Source organism: Lissotriton vulgaris, chromosome 3_1 (genome assembly GCF_964263255.1).
Source record: "Lissotriton vulgaris chromosome 3_1, aLisVul1.2, whole genome shotgun sequence".
NCBI classification, from domain to species: domain Eukaryota; kingdom Metazoa; phylum Chordata; class Amphibia; order Caudata; family Salamandridae; genus Lissotriton; species Lissotriton vulgaris.
In genome coordinates this window covers 1,121,033,410-1,121,051,258 of record NC_141689.1, presented here as the reverse complement: position 1 = coordinate 1,121,051,258, position 17,849 = coordinate 1,121,033,410, and the positions used below count along the sequence as shown (strand labels likewise).

Sequence of the window (17,849 nt, the reverse complement as noted above, 5' to 3'; positions counted from 1 at the left end):
TGGATTGGCTCCATGTTCTAAACCCAATCTTTAAAAAAATGTGGATTTTTCAATGTTTTCCACAATCATGGACAGGGAAAGGATATACAATTAAAATATATTTATTGTTAAAAATATTTTGACCAATATTTAAAATGTCAAAGCCACTGAAGCGCTGCCCTAAAAAAGTCTGATCACTTCAGAGTGAGAGCCATTTCTGGGTCCAAGGAAAATGCTATCAGGTGGCAAGGAATAATGTAAATGTTTTACACCCAAATGAAATCTTACTATAAAAATTACATATGTAAATTATGTTTCACTTAAATTATAATGTAATTATTGAAGTGTGAAAACATTAACCGCGAGTAGGCTGCTTCGTTTTCCAAATATAGTGCATGTGCACATTAGTAGTATGTCAGTGTTGGGGGGGGGGGGGGGGGGGGGGGGGAGGGGGATGCGCAACCACTACTTTATTTTTGACAGAAAACTGAATTTGTTCAACAGAAAAATGGAGCACACTAAAGTTAAACTTCATCATTGGCAATTCCCAAGTATAGCAACTCCACGTGCATTTGTACAGCTATGAAACCAAATTTGCAATAACTGGCTACAACAGTTTCGATTAGACTTAATTAGTAAATCGCCCAAAATTAAAACAATGGTACTTGAATAATAATCATTGCACAAGGCTATGTGCTACAGGAGACCAAAGGTTGTGAACAAACTTGGGCAAAAAGCAGACCACGGATTGGTGGGCGCTAAATTGTAGATGCTTAAGAGAAGGCTCCAGGAGCCACTACAATAAGTGCAAGTGGGAGTATGTGAAAATATGGATTAAGAAGCAGAACCTTATTAACGAGCCTTTCGCCTGTGCCTCAAACAGCAGTGAAAGAACGAACACTTCCAACCCAGGGAAGGTTTAAGAACGTGAATTAAGAGTCACATGCATGTGTGTAATGTGGCAAAACAAAAATACAAAAAGAATATCAACCATATAATCAAATTAATGTGTAATAACTATCCCAAATAAAACCTACATTTCAATACAGAATTGAAACCCACGGAAAATTAAAAAAAAAATGTTGCATAGAGTGGCACAGCCCCAGTAGCTCAAGCATTTAAAAACCACAAGAAACAAAAGAGGCAATCTTACTGTAATATTCCTAGCCAAACCTATCAAAATCATTTTAAAAAGTCAAATTATTGGAGTAGAATTATCAAAATAGTCTTTTCTTTTTGAACAAACATTACACAAGTGAGTACTCTTCAAGAACCATTCCTGCCGAGGAGGAATAGAGTTTTCTCTTCATAAGGCGGAAACTGGGAACAAGTGTCAAGACCCGCCGAAATCCAAATAAGAATCCTGTCCTTTTGAGTACAAAGTCCCTCAGCTTGGGCCATGTGCCTCCATCGCGCTTGAGCACAAGTATGAGTTCAAAGGTAGGTGCCACACTAGAGTCGAAGACCACAGTATCCAGTTTTTTGCACAGATTTCCAGCCTCCAGCATGACCAAAATCACACAGCCCCTGAGACCACAGGGCTCACTGAACGAAAGTCTTAAGACATCTTCCGCTATTCGCCGCGTCAGTTTCTCAGGAACAAATAGCTTGGTGAAGGGGAGTTCAGGTCGCTTGGAGTTGGAAAGCGAGGCCTCCAGTAACTTTACCAGGCGATTACAAATGTTCTTGTACTCAACTGTTGCTTCCTGGAGGGTTGGTGCAGATACAAGGATGTCCCAGTAACTGGACTCTGTGGGAAGCAATAAAGTTACACATTATCACCCCAAACACTAATGTCAACAAGGGAGAGCAATTTGTGTATCCTTTATTACAAGACATCATGCAATAAATGTTTGACTCCGCTATGAAACAGTTAAATTAATTTTGTTAAATATAGCCTTGGAATGTATTGGAAGCTGACTCATGAATAAAATAAAACTAGTTCTATCAGTTAAATTCCCAATGGAAGAAGCATAATCATTTGTACATTTCAACGTTTCAGAAACATGCAATAAGTAATGTTTCCAGTTTAGTCAAACGTATTTCAATTCTGGCACTTATCAAATAATGTTTTGTAGAAGAATAAAGTCAAGTTTGGGGGTTACATATTGGTTAGCATCTCCAACATAGGTTAAGGAGAGCCCAAAGCACATGAAAGTTTCAGGAAGAGCACAATATAAATAAATACTATTTAAATGTAGTTTGTGGATGTGTCTTAAAAAGTAATATTGAAAAACAATGACGTTTCTTTAACACAACAGTCAACTCCACCCAAAAATAATGTGTTCCAATCGACCTCAATAGATTCTAATAAACTTACTAAGGGATAATATGCTCAAATGGGGTGGACAAGAACAAACACAAATCCTATATGCAGAGCAGTGTCCATGTTAATCAGCCCAATGCTTCCATAAAATGTTCCATCTCTGCCAGAAGTTCATTAAGACAGTTCAATTCATCATGGATTATCTGGGGTATAATTTTGCATAGCCGTTTGTTCAAAATCCCTGCAAATACTTTATAGTCTGCATTTAATAATGATATTGGACGATACAATTGACACTCCAAAGGGTCCTTATCAGGCTTCAAGATCAGGGTGATAACTGCATCTGACCATGACTCAGGTAAACGAGAAGTACCCTTTAATATTTCGTTAAACAGAACCAACCAGACCGGGATAATTTCATCTTGAAGCATATTAAACACCTCGATCGGGATTGAATCTGGGCCAGCAGCTTTCCCCTTTTTAGCCAAGTTTAACACATCCAATATCTCGCTCCCTGATATATCTCGAGAGAGAAATTCTTGACTAGACTGTTAGCCGCGGGAGTTGTTTCACCTTAAGCCAGATATCTGTAGGCTCCTCAACCCCATGGAGGTCTTCATGATATAGATCTTGAAAGAAACCTGTGAAGACCAGAACTATTTCGACTTTTTCCTCTGTTATTTGTGTACCCCTCTTGATCTTACTTCTATACATGTTGGCTCTATCAAACCTAGACTTCTTGGCAAGAAGCATACTGCAGTTCTCCCCTTGATCAAACTCCCTCATTTTGCTCAACTCCCGTTTGACGCAAAATTTCTTCAGTTTTTACTTTCAATTTTAATTGACAGTCCTCCACCTTTACCCAGTGCTCTTTCCCCGGATCTTCGGGAGGTCTCATCCTAAGCTCAGCTTTGGCCCTCGCTATATGCAGGCCTAAATCGGCCCATTGTTCCCTCTCTGACCTTGCCCACCCGAGACTGCCCTGTTTAGTGTCCCTCTAAGCCACGCCTTAAAGGAATCCCAAACGATATGGAGTGGGGCAGACCCAAGAATATTCTGAAAGAAAATATGTTTCTAGTTTCAAAAAGCCAGCCGTGGAGGTTAATAGGAGAAACCTCCTATTCAGTGTCCACCTCCTGAATGAAAAATCTGAAGGAAAGTCTAAGTTAAGGGCCAATGCACCATGATCCGATAAATGAATGGGCATGTGTTTAATTAAAAGGACCCTATGTATGTCCGCCTGCTCCATAAATACATAATCTAATCTAGAATAGTGGGAGTTCTTACTGTAAAAGGAATGCTCCTTAACTTCGCCATGGTTTTTCCTCCATACACCACTTAAGTAAAAAATGTTCAAGATGTTCAGGAGATGGGGGACAGAGATGGGTCAGCTGACGTGATCCCATGCACGCCACCGTAGTGCTTCCTGTTTCCTTGTGGCTCCGCCCATGACTGCAACGCTGGATCCATGCCAGAGCTCCGCTGAAAATCTCCGGGAAGATTAACGTAACGCCCCGCTGCAGCCTGATGCCCGAGTCGGTCTTACCGCTGCGACGGCGGGTTTGACGGTCGACGTCGGACTTTTGAGACGCTCGACTTCGAGACATTGAGAGTTGAGGTACTCTGCTCATACTCTCGCCTAACTCTCCCTCATACCTGCCCTGCTTCAGCACGCTGAGTTGCGCTGGGACGAGCTACAAGCTTTGCGCTCCAAGCTGTCCCTCTCTGCGGAACCTAGCTATCCTCCCCAAGCTCTGCGAGCCTAGAACTGTTGAGGCATGGTCCAAGCGAAGGGGGTAGAAACCGGTGTGGAAAAGGGAGCTGAGAAGTCCGAAAGGGGGCTGAGGTGAAAAAGACCCCCGGCAGAACTTTTCTGGGCTATATCACCCCTTCCACCCTGCATGTTAAAAAAAAATTGGATAATAAACGGGGGAGAGTTCTGCATGATTATGATCTGAAATACTGAGAGAACCAGCGTATTTTTCTACACCGTGAGCTAAATTTCAATAAACCACACACAGCAATGGCGGCAAGAGTAAAAAGCAAGCAGGCTAAGCCGGAGATCGGGAGGGAGCTATTAAAGTCACCGATTAGACCCCCAACCAGCAGCAGCAGTCAAGGGAGAGAACAAAAATACAAGAAAAATTCTACAAAAAAACGCCCTGAAACAAAAGGCATCAGAGACTGCCGAAATATACAGAAAAAAATAAATATGTCTTAAGAAAACAAGTTGATAAAGATAACTAGGATAACGAAGACGATCAGGAGGAGGGCGAGGAGAATGAAGCTGCAGAGAGTTTGACTGTCTGAAGTTCAGCAGAACTGAGCCTGCTAGCTGTAGCTGAGAAAGGAGAGGAGGATGGGAAGGACAAGGGAACAAAGACAGGCCGGGTGGACGAACCCGGTGGACAAAGTGGTTATAGTTGATAACATGCCTCTGTCTAAGGGATTTGAGAGTCAATCAACCCCCAAGCAATACCCTCTTCTCGAAACCCCTTCTCCAACAGGGGCAATTTTCGAGCACTCCTGCACGGGGAGAGACCAGTCAAGGAGGGGCAAGTGGCATGGCGGACCGAGTTGTTTCTAACGTTGGAGGGAATATAAACAGCCTCACAACGCCCAAGTCACCAGTAGCAGCACAAGAGGCCGTGGTAGGCTCAGAAGAAGCAGTATCAACCAGAGTTTCCCCTTCCGTTGCGCTGCCCCAGACCCTTTTCCACCCTCCGGTCCTGCTGTTTCCAAGCCCTAGCCACAAGCTAACTATGAAAGCTTAAAGCTAAGACTCAAGCACCTCAGGTTTCCCAAGAGGGCGGCTCGTCCTCTCTTCCGAATGCCACTAAGCGAACTCTATCGAAGACATGCTTACAACAATCCTCCAGGAGCTAAGAGACTTAAAAAATTCCCAGGCTCAGGAACTCTCAGCTGCACAGCAGGCTTACGAAAATGGAGGAACCTCTTGGCAATCTCCCCTTGAGAGTCTCTGAAGCACGGATTTTGTCCTTAGAGGATTCCCTTACGGCAATGCAGAAAGATCTAAAAGGGGCCAAAAAAGTGAAAACTCAACTAACGGAAAAAATGCAGGACCTTGAAAATTACAACAGGAGGTACAACCTGCAGCTAGTAGGCATACTCAAGGGACTGGAAGATAAGGATTTAGTTAAATGGTCAGAGTCCCTCCTGAAAAAAGCTATACCTGAGCTTGAAGGCGACCTAACTATCACAAGGGCCCACAGAGTCCCGGCGTATAAACCTAATAACTTGAAATACCCCCGCACAATTTTGCCTAACTTCTCAGATTTTAGGGTAAAAGAGAAAATTCGAAACACTGAATTTTCTAAGAAAACATTCAATGCGGAGGGGGCGAATAACTTTCGGATTTTTTCTGATAGGTCGGCGGCTTCTGCCTATAGACGAAGGGACTTTGTTAAAATGATTCTTTTAAGAGCAAGGGAGCTCAAGCCATGATAGTACAGCAACCGACACTTAAAGTACTGGTCAAAGGGAATTTTTTTATTTTAACGGATCTGCATGAAGCTCAGTCTTTCCTTGAAGGTCTTGGAGCATAAGTCACTCCTGAGTTTTTATTTACCTTAAGTGCGAGTCCATGGTGGATACAGGAAGCACACAAGGATACAATGAAATGGCATCCAAAAAGAAGAAATATCAGAGCAGGACGGAAGTGGAACACTGGGGGTTTACATCTACTCTAGGGTGGGGGGGGGGGGAAAGAGGAGGGAAGGGGGGTGAAGGGGGTGTTGCAGGGGGTGTTGCAGGGGGAAAAAAGTTCATATACTGAAGTATCTGTTTTGACTTCGACACAGCTATGGTACGGACAATGTTACATTTAAAAGGCTTTTTTTCTGCACAAAAGGGCGATTCAATTTTTGCCATCCCGCACTTGTCACTTTAAAGATCAATTATGTTTTTGCTTTTTTTCTTCCGGTTTTGTTGCTATTATAAAATTCCTACTTATTTGCGTATTTGCACAAGGAGAGGTCTAGAATGATAGGTTTCCCTGCTGTTGCACAATTGTGCTGACTATCTGCTTATCTGCTTATTTGTTCATTTGCATGGGGAGAGGTTTAGAACAACATGATGCTGCCCTTTTTGATTTTTTTGTTTTTAATATACATCTGTGCTGTTCATTTGTTTGTTTGCATATTTGCACAACAGGAGGTTTAAACCAATACGTGTTGATGCTATTGTACAACTGTGCTGCTTATCTACATATTTGCACAAAGAGAGATTTAGATCTTTTGCTCTATTGCACATATATGCTGCTTTTTTGCTTACTTTTGCACAAAGAGGTTTAGAACAAAAAATATGTTGTAGTTCTTCCATGACTATTTGCAGCTAAAATATATATATATACGCTGCTTTTTTCACAAGCTGAGGTTTAAAACTCTGGGATATATTTATTTATTATTTGCTGTTGTGTTAGACTTTTTTATATTTTGAAGAACTAATAGTATTTTGAAGCTTATTTCTTTTAATGCAAATGGTTTGAACAATGTTCGCAAAAAAACGCCATTGAATGCTGGTTAAAAAAAAATCTTCTCCCAGACGTTATCTACTTACAAGAAACCCACTATAGAGATCAGGCGGAGTCAGATAAAATTCTTAAGAGCTGGGTTGGCCATAAGATATCCTCAACAGCTGGGCTGGTGAAGAGAGGAGTATGTATATTAATAGGAAGACATGTAGGCTTCAGTCTGGAAGGGGCATAGGTGAAGGATGGTGCACCAAAGAAAGTCCGTAGCAATGAGGTGATTTGAAAAAAGTTCCTTTATTATTAGAAATCGTTCAAAGGCCTCAGCCAAGGCGTTTCGTCCCCAAGGGGACTTCGTCAGGGCAAAAAACAGCGAGTATTTAAGGGTGTGCCCCGGACATGCTAATCCCAAACACTAGGCGTCCACATAGGTTGACGACAAACTCAAGTCTAATATAGATAACAATGTAGGAGTGATCAAAAGTAGAAAGGGTAAATAATCATTCCTGCCGTAGCGGCTCAATCTATCTGTACTGTGCAGAAAAATATTGATCTAGGAACTCTGTCCTCGTGTCAACAAGATGGAAGATAAGTAGATCGGGGCATAGATATAAATAAACCAATCCCTGGTTGGTGAAAATGATGTCACGCCAGGACTGGATCAGTATTGGAAATACTAACAACCGCTAAGCGCAACCGGATACAGGAACTCTGATGTATGTAAAAGACAGCAAGTGATAGGGCATGTATCAATCCTGTTCACGGCTTGAGTACTATTCTCACCATGGTAAGGGAATATGTTGGTTACAAAGTATCGGTCTGTAAAACGCCAGAAGTTCAGTCTGGAAGGGGCACTTATAGACCCCAGAGGTAGATGGGCAGTTGCGCATGGTAAATTAAATAATGCAAACGTAATCTTTGCCACAATCTACGAACCAATTCTAGATGACCCTCTGCCAATCTTACAGTTAAAGCACGCTATAACAGGCCTTCCTGGACCAATATGGGGGGAGATTTCAATTTTTTACAAAATCCTCTATTGGACTCCTCCAAAAAAATCGCCGCCAGAACAAACCCCAAGTTGCTATGGCCATCCAAAGCTGCAAACTAGACCTTGACGTTATTGATAATTGGCGATTCTCTAACCCCCTCAAAAGAGAATATTCATGCCATTCAGGAAAGTATAACTCTGCATCGAGGTTAGATTTTATTTTAACATCTCATGATTTAGAGTTATATAACTATGTCCACCTACCAAATGCCTTCTCAGACCATGCAGCACTCTGTATGGAGGTAAAATTGGGGCTACACGACGCAAGGCCCTTAAGAAGATGGTTTTTTAACAAACTGAACCTCCTAGACCCACAATTGTGTATAGATATGGAAGAAAAGATTGAGCAGTTTTTTGCACAGAACAGAGGCACAGCTCCATTAAATACAACCTGGGATGTATTTAAGGCCACCTTAAGGGGGTTAATTACGTCTAAATAAATACCAAAGCAGATGGCAAGAAGGGAGGAGAAAATTATCTTCAAATTGAACTCACGCAGGCAACTCAAGAACACTACAGGTTTGGGTCATCGCTTCCTGGGCAAAAGTTATCTGAGGCAAAGTGCAGGATGAAGGATTTTTATTATGACCTAGGTGAGACTAATAGCAATCTCTATGCTCAAAAAATATATGAGGAGAGTGAATACACAGGGAAGCTCTTGGCCTGGCAAGCTAAAGAAAAGCAGGGCCGAAATAGGATAGACCAACTAACGGACCCCATCACTAAATTACATGCTAAGACCACTGCCAGTATTGGCTAGTTTTTTTTGAAACACTACGAGGGAGTTTACCAAGCAACTGAAGGGGCTACATCCTATTCCATCGGGGAATTTTTAGAGTCACTTGCAATACCTAAATTAGATGATGAGGGCAAGAAATACCTCAGAGGAATTCTCAATGTTAGAACTAGAAGAGGTGATCAACTCCTTCCCCAATGGTAAGGCCAATGGCGATGGTCTTCCTATTGATTTTTTTTTTAATTTGGAGGAACCCTGCGTAAAGAACTTCTACTTTTAGTCAATTACTTAGGTCCTCCACCAGATTCTTTTCATTCAGCGGTGGTGGTAAGCATTTTTAAAAAAGGAAAGGATAAGGAGAATTTAAATTCGTACATACCCATAAGTCTTTTAAATACAGACTATAACATTTTTACAAATCTTTTAGCAAACCGATTAAATAAAATAGTGGCGTCTCTGGTAGCCCTTTATCAGTGTGGTTTTATTGCAGGTAGGCATCTTCATTCAAATACAAAATTTCTATTGGAGGCACTAGATTATTTTAAGATTAATAAGGTGAAGGCTCGAATCTGGCTTTTAGACTCGGAGAAAGCCTTCGATCTAGTGTCATGGGATTGCCTTTTTGGTATTCTGCAGTTTCAATTTCCTGATTGTTTTTATTTCTCTTTTAAAACCAACTTTATACGAATTCCAGGGCACAGATTAACAATACCAATATTGGGACATGTCAGGTCACTAGGGGCACGCGGCAAGGATGCCCCCTGTCGCCAACTGTATTTGCGTTATTTATTGAACCGTTGGCGATTGCAATTAGGGATACAAGGACCGACACTGCCCCAGTAGTTGGAATGACAAATATAAAATTATACGCAAATGATAATGCTCTTTTTTTAGATTCTAAACCCTCAAGCCAATTGAAAATTAAAAACAAATTCTGACTTCCAGAAATCAGGGGGCTACAAGATTAATGTTAACAAAACAGAAATTATATTAGCCAACTGCACTGTAGACTCCTTAGTACCGGATTAGGCAGATCTACAACACATGCCCAAAGAGATATCTGGGAATATTCATATCGGATAATCTGGATGACCTGCACTCGCTGAATTTTTTACATCTGTTAAAAAAGGTTGGGTCTCTTAGATCGCTGGAATTTATTACCCCCGTCTTTAATGGGACGGGCAGTGTTAGTACGCATGTCAATTATACCTCTTTTCAATTTTCTTTTCAGCGCTGTACCCTGTGTAATCTAGGCCTCCTTTTTTAAAAAAGTAGATGCTTTGATCTTAGTTTCTCAGGGCAAAATAATCTCCTAGGCTTGCACTCAGCACTTTAGGTCTCCCATTTGCACAAGGAGGGGTGTCCCTTCCAAATATTAGAGATTATTTTTTTGCGTCTTTTGCACACCATAGTTTTTTTTTCTCCCAGAAATCCACGAGGTAGACAATTTTTTTATGAAACAGATGCTGTCAGAATCAAAAATCACTGACCTGGTTAGAATTACGAAAGATCCAAAGAAAGTTCGGTATAAGTCTCTACAGTGGATTCTAAACAGAAAACTCAGTTTTTGAATTCTTATTGTATACCCAAAATAGGCAATACAACGTATTTAATCAACCTTAGTTTAGGAGAAGAGGGCTGCATGGACAATAATATAATAAATCTCTGGAAGGAGAATGGCTTTAAGAAAATTGAAGACTTCCTTATGGGTAGCAGGTGGAAGTCTTGGGAGGAAATCTCTAGACAGATACACCACTCCCACACAATTCTGAACTGGTCATTTCTTATGCTCAATCCAAAACTCAGAGAGCTTGATATAGGAAATGTATTCCATAAAGAAAATATCTACAGCTCTGAATAATCAAATACAAAGGAAGATGACTATTTGGATTAAAATATTAAAAGAAAACAAAGGGCAGGAATCCTCCAGTAAGATTGAGAGGTGGAAAAAGAGGGAAGACATTGAAATTAGCCCGCAGATATGGGATAAGAAATAAATTTAATAAAACCATTTTCCGGGGAGCTAATTTTAAACGTATGCAATTTTATAATAAATGGTTAATTTACAGAACCCCCTCTTTCCTCCACAGTATCTATCCCCAAGTCGCCGACAAATGTTTTCGTTGTGAAGGAAAAGGCACCTGGAAACATTGTCTGGGAGTGTTCAAAAATTCAGTTATTCTGGAAGGAAATAGAAAAATACCTCTCCGTTGTGCTCAAAGTCACTATAATATTCGATGATTTAATTCCTGTCCAAGGCTGCTCCTCGAGTTATACTCCATATGATTAGTCCCTTTTTATTGCCTCTTTAATAGCTAAATCCCTTATTTTGCAGTCCTGGAAAACAGATCTTGTGCCAACCTTTCAGGCATGGAAGGCAAAATTACTACGAATCAAGGGCAGGGAAAGAAAATATGCATTGAGATCAGGAGCCCTTAAGAAACATGAAAAGTTCTGGAGTATATTTGAATCCTAGTTTGTTCTTGGTCAACATCTAACTCTAACCACATCTTTTTAATATCAGTCTGCCAGATTGTATTTATTCAATTTGCACTTTATAAATAAGTTTTTGAATCAATGAAATATTAACACGTTTTTGTATTTATATGTCCTGTACTGAACTAATTCTATTTCCAAATGTGTCTTGTAATGTATATTCTTCTATCTTTATGAACTCTCAATAAAAAAAAAAGATTAGAAAAAAAGAAAATGTTCAGGGGATGCGCTTTTACCCGGTGAACAGCTATCCGGATACGCGGGGAGGACCGATCTAACCTATTATCTAGAAGTACATTAAAATCTCCAGTCAGGATCAGCGGAGCCTCAAATTCTGTGAGGGCCAGACAGAGTTTTTAAAGGGGAGATATCTTCATTGGGCCCATAGAAACTCACGAAAGTCTGTTTTACCCCCCTAAACTTGATTTCAGCTTTGACCCAGCGTCCTCTGCTATCTACCTGGGACTTAGTTACCTCCACTCCAGAATTTCGTTTTAGTATCATCGCGGTCCCTTTTGAACAACATTGCTGATCCGATGCAACAATTGTGTCCACCCATTTATATTTGCCGAATAAAGCTTTACACTCTGCTTGCATGAGATGAGTGTCCTAAAGCAAAAGGATTTTGCTGGGCTATTCCTTAAAATACTGAAAAATAAGAAGTCATCTTGTTACCTTCAAACCGTTAACGGCACGCGACACGCCCCCTCGGAGACCTACTTATAGTGCGCGCGGCGCTCACGGCGCGTCACTACAGCTGGACTCCTGAGGCGAAAAGCCGGGAGATTGGGAACCTTGTTTTTAAAATATTTTGTGTGTATTACCTTGTTATTAATCCACCAACTTGCTCGCACTCCCTGGCACTTTCCTAAACAGCGCGCTGACGCTGCAACGAACACCTGATCTGGGTCGCCAGTCTCGAGGGCGAGGTGTGCCACGCGACACGCCCCCTCGGTTGGCCACGCCCCCTCTAAGACCTGACTAATCGGCATAAATTATGTGCCTCGGGCAGGGTATACTCAGACATGAGTCCCTTTCTCACTGCTCCATCAGGATTCAAGCAAGCCGGGCCGAAGAAGGCTGAAATGCCAGAAACCGGTCCCCGGTAGCTTGTCTCCTTTCTGGTGAAGAATTGGCTTGGTAGTTTAGTCTGCCCTGTTCCCATGATGCACTGGGCCAGGGACAGACTGATTTGCATATAGCCAGGTTCTGAGCTGGGATGGGGCAGTGAGATAAATAACGGTGATGGATCAAGCCCTGATCTTTGGACTGGGTAAGAGTGGTCTGTTAAACTCAGACACTCTGTTCCTCACCACCCCCCTTTTTGTAAATCGTTTTTGGCCACTATAGGTGTGGCAGGGTATACTCAGACATGAGTCCCTTTCTCACTGCTCCATCAGGATTCAAGCAAGCCGGGCCGAAGAAGGCTGAAATGCCAGAAACCGGTCCCCGGTAGCTTGTCTCCTTTCTGGTGAAGAATTGGCTTGGTAGTTTAGTCTGCCCTGTTCCCATGATGCACTGGGCCAGGGACAGACTGATTTGCATATAGCCAGGTTCTGAGCTGGGATGGGGCAGTGAGATAAATAACTGATGGATCAAGCCCTGATCTTTGGACTGGGTAAGAGTGGTCTGTTTAACTCAGACACTGTTCATCACCACCCCCCTTTTTGTAAATCGGGAGGAAGCGCAGCGGACGAGCGCAGCGGGCGCAACGATTGCGCGCCGAAGGCGCGCCTAAGGCAAGCCCGTCTGCGCCCGTACGCGACTGGCCGGGGCTAGGGGCATGTCACTCTGCCCCACGTATCATCTACTCCCCGGACCAACTGCGTTGCCTCCAGGGACCTTGGCCCATTATGCCCTCTATACTCGCCTGCATCTCTTCTCTTGGTCTTTCCCCCATCACCCCCCTCCTTATTCCCCCCCCCCGTAGTTGGGACCCCCCTCCCGCCCTGTTGCTCTGTCCCCCAATCAACCCTCAAAACCCTTAATGTTTTCTATCTTAACACCCGGTCGGCTGTCGCCCATGCGCATGAGCTTTCGGTCCTGTTGGATCTGCACGCCCCAGATCTTCTTTTCCTAACGGAGACTTGGTTCTGCGATGACTCCCTCCCCGCCCTACTATCCACCCTACCGGCCACGTACTACGCCCTTAGGGCGGATCGCCCTCATGGCAAAGCCGGGGGCGGGGTAGCGGTCATCGCACGTACCGACCTACCTTTCCAAAGTTTATCCTTGCCTAACATCGCGACCTCCGAATTTTTGGTAATTCGTACCACCTCCATTTCCCCTCCTTTGACCTGCTTTCTCACCTACCGTCCTCCTCAAACCCCGCTACAATTTCTTTCTGACTTTCTGGATGTTCTGGCCACAATTACAATCAATAACTCCTCTATTCTGCTTCTTGGAGATTTCAATTTTTGGCCATCTGACCCGCTGAATGTCCATCCTCCAAGGAATTCTCTGAAACCCTCCATTCCCTTAACTTTACATCCTTTGTTCAATCACCTACCCACATCAAAGGTCACACGCTCGATCAGATCTGGTCCCTTAATTGCCCTGTGGAATCTCTCTCAATCTCACCTTGCCCATGGTCTGATCATCACTTGATTTCTTTTTCTCTTCCCATCCACTCCCCTACTAAACCCCCCTGCCCCAAAAACACCTGGGTCCGATCGTGGGGCCGAGTTAACCTAGATAGTTTTTCCTCCCTTCTTAGTTCTTCCCTTCCCTCCTTGCACGGCCTCTCCACTTCTTACCAGGTGGATGCCATAGATAAATGGCTCTCCTCTGGCCGAGACTCCGTTGCCCCGCTCAAACGCATCACCTCCAAACGGGAGAAGGACGCCAACCGATGGTTTACCGTCGAGCTTAAGACCATTAAACTAAAAGTACGTCGCGCAGAACGGGCTTGGAGAAGAAACTACTGCCCCATTCTTAAATTGGAGTATACTAACACTCTTACCCAATATAAAAAAGCCATCTTGGAGGCCAAAACATCATACTTCTCCTCCAAAATCCTAGCCGCGGAGAACCAGTCCAAGGAGATATTTACAATCGTGCACAGCCTGGCGTTCTCAGATAGAACAACCCTCAAGCCTGCCCCGTCTGAAGAACTCTGCCTTTCCCTGAACAACTATTTTATTAACAAAATTACCACCATCAAGGCCAACATTCCCCCCCCCCTCCCTTTTCTTTGTGGACCCTCAATGTCCCCCTCCCAAGGGCGAACTCACCACCCTCCCACCCATCACTAGAGAAAGTCTGATCGCCCTAGTGCCCTTGGTCAAGTCTGGTTCTCCTCTTGACCCTTGCCCGGCCCATATGCTCCGCCACATTTTCGCTGCCTGCCCGGATCCCCCCCTCCACCTTCTTAACAGCTCCCTTGCCCAAGGCGTAGTTCCCAATTCTTTGAAATCAGCGATAATTGTGCCCATTTTAAAAAAAACGGGGGCTGATACTTCTGTTCCTGCCAATTTCCGCCCCATCTCCCTTTTGCCATTTCTGGCTAAGGTGCTCGAGCGTCACGTCACCCGCGCTCTGAGCTCCTTTGTGGAGACGCATGGAGCCCTTGCCCCCCGCCAGGCCGGTTTCCGCTCCGCTCACTCCACGGAGTCCGTTGTCATCTCGGTCCTGGACAACCTCAGGGAGGGTATGGACACCAACCAGCATCAGGCCCTTGTGCTCCTCGATCTCTCAGCCGCCTTTGACATGGTTGACCATACCATCTTGTTGTCCCGTGTCGGGGCGGCGGGGATCGGGGGGACCACCCTGGTCTGGTTGTCCTCCTTCCTGAGTGACCGCACCCAGGCTGTCCGTCTGGGTGATTTCACGGCGGACGTCCGGGGAGTGCAGTGCGGGGTTCCCCAGGGCTCCTCCCTCTCCCCCCTCTTGTTCAATCTTTATCTCGCCCCTCTTATCTTTTCCCTTCAACAGATGGAGGTCGCCGTATTTAACTATGCGGATGACCTCCAGCTTGTTTTCAACCTATCTTCTTCTCCCTCTTCTGTGCTAAACTTTCAATCTGTCATGCTCCATATCAGGGACTGGATGAACCACAACCACCTTAAACTCAACCCTGACAAGACCGAGTTGGTGTTGACGGGTGGTCCATCCAGCCCCTGGTCCTCTCTCTTCTGGCCTCCCTCTCTTGGCACTTCCCCTGTTCCCTCCTCCTCTGTTAAAACCCTAGGTATAAAAATCAATTCGCAACTCACCCTTCACTCCCAGGTTAGCTCTGTGGTATCTTCCTCCTTTCTCTCCCTGCGAACTATTCGCAGAGTGTCTCGCTTCTTCACTTTTTCTGCTCTTAAGCTTATAATCCTGGCCATGGTGGTGTCCCGCCTGGACTACGGCAATGCCTTATATGCCGGCATCCCCGCCTACAGCTTGCGGCGCCTACAACAGATTCAGAACCAGGCGGCCCGCCTGGTCTTTAAGCTCCCTAAATTCCACCATTCTACCCCCCCTCCTGAAATCTTTACATTGGCTCCCTGTGGGTGCCAGGGTCCAATTCAAGCTGGCAACCATGACCTTTCTGGCCCGACTTGGCTTGGCTCCGGCCTTTATCTCGTCCGAGATTACTCCATACATACCTACTCGGGAACTACGCTCGTCCTCTCAATCCCTCCTCACTGTCCCCAGTTTCCGGAGAAAGAAGTGGGGAGGATCTAAATTCGCCACCCTTGCCCCGACCCTTTGGAACTCCCTTCCCTTTGAACTTCGTACCATCACACAGTACCCTCAATTCCGTAGGCACCTTAAGACTTACCTATTCAAAAAGTCTTTTGATTAATTTTCCTCCACCCCTCTCTGCCTATTAGCTGTGGATCCAGTTAGAGTTAGCGCCAAGAAACCGCTGGTATACGTGCGCTCTAGAAATAATTTTAAATCAAAAAATCAAATCAACGTTCCAGCTAAGACATTCAAGTTGTTGAGTCCCTGCCTTGGTGATCCTATCCCCCAACATTAATCTGAATCCACCTTCTACAGTAGCTACTAGAGGTTGTAATGTCACATGATTTTATTAAATATTTTGTTTTCCCCCCAATGCTCCCCACCAACCAACGTGAAAACTCCAAAACACCCCAAAACACCCCAATACCCCCCAACCACCCCCCCCCCCCCCCAACCCTTGAGGTAGGCAAATGTCAGAGCTGGTTTATACCCTAATTGGTTTAGTGGACCTGGCCTTAGCCTTGGGTTCTCCTATTATCAAGGTTGACACGTCCAAAGGTTTTGACTGCGTCAACTGGCATTTTTTAGACAGAACTCTAAAGCCTTCTGTAAAGCCCATAGCATTCAGAGAGGTAATTAAAAAAATCTATAGTTCACCCCATGCACGCATCTTGGTTAACGGTTGTCTATCCCAGATTGTGAACATAGAACGTGGAACAAGGCAGGGCTGCCCACTATCCCCCATCCTATTTGATATCTATTTGGAACCTTTTGCTCGGAGTTTACGGTTAAATGAAAATATCATTCCATTTAAAGCGGGAGGGTTTGACAGGAAACTTGCAATTTACGCAGATGATTGTCCTGTTTTCCTATTGTGTAGATAATACCCTGAATGAGCTCATAAATTAATCTGATACCTTCGGGAAGTTCTCAGGTTATGAGATAAATAAAGATAAAACGAAGGTAATGGCTTGGAATGTGGCTAATCAGGGGGGAGCCTATGAGACAGAATTACGATACCTTGGGATCACAATAACTCAAGACCTTAGGAAAATTCCAACAGTGAATTTAGCAAGGGAAGTGGAGACTCTTAAAAAGATAGCAGAACATACCATTATCACATTACCGTCGTGTTAATTTAATTAAGATGTGTGTTCTCCCAAAATATACTTATCTTTTTAATCATATACCTTTGGAGTTTCCAAAATCTGAGATCCTGAAAATCCAGGGTAGGATTTCTTCCTTTATTTAGGCAGGAAGAGGGGATTAGACTCTTGGAAAAAACTCAGACACAAATTCTCACAGTGTGGTCTGGGCTAACCAGACTTTAAATTTTATTGCTGGGCCTATCAACCAAAAAAACGCTCTGATGTTACTGCACTCCCCAGATGATTCCCCGACTGGTATTATGTTTAAAGCCATGTTGGAGGGTGTGGGGAATCTGGTTTTCTGTATAAATTTGGGTCCCCTGAATTCTACAAAAAGGTGCAGATGAAAACACTGGGGATGGCGGCCAAACTCTGGTCGGACTGTCGTTTCTGTCTGGGGCTTTCTTATTATAGCAAGTGGGCCCCTGTGTGGGGCTCTACTGGAACGCCGGATTGCCTTTTAGATGCCATATCTTACCCACTAAAAGCTGCAGGAATCTTAGTATGGGGGAACCTAGTACAGGACAGTAAATGTCTTCCTTGGGAGTTTTGGAATCAAACCACTGCTGGAACTTTGTCCAGATTAAAGCATTACCAGCTTTTGTCATGGTGTAAATCTCAAAGTTGGCCCAGTAGTCTGGACGATGATATGGAGAACGATTTGCAAATTCAATCTTCAAGGAAGAAAGAAGTTGCTCGTTGGTACACCCATCTTCTGGCTGCAGCAGAAAAAAGAATGGATAAGCCGTACCGGGTGTGGGAGAATTACTTGCCAGGCGAAGACTGGAAGGAGTTCTGGCAAGTATCTATTGACATGCTTTATTCTGTGATTAAATCTGCTTCTCTCAGAAGAAAACATTTCTTCACAATCCATAGGATATACTGGATCCCGTTAAAGATCTCTAAACTGAAGGGTGGAGGTCCTGCATGCTGCTGGGAGGTGTGGTTTTCAGAGTGCGGATGACATCCATATATTCATGTCCTGCCCCAGAATATACAAATTCTGGCTG

At 43.9% G+C, this 17,849-nt stretch overlaps 1 protein-coding gene across 1 annotated transcript in view; it reads right to left on the bottom strand.

The window, feature by feature from the left end:
* Positions 1-970: 970 nt before the first annotated feature.
* The window catches only part of DDIT4L (DNA damage inducible transcript 4 like), a 119,308-nt gene continuing 102,429 nt past the window's right edge, over positions 971-17,849 (bottom strand). Inside the window, exon 3 of the mRNA XM_086963134.1 lies at positions 971-1,729. Within this exon, the coding sequence (XP_086819260.1) occupies positions 1,227-1,729 (503 nt within the window). The 3' untranslated portion in view covers positions 971-1,226. The remainder of the gene's footprint in view (positions 1,730-17,849) is intronic.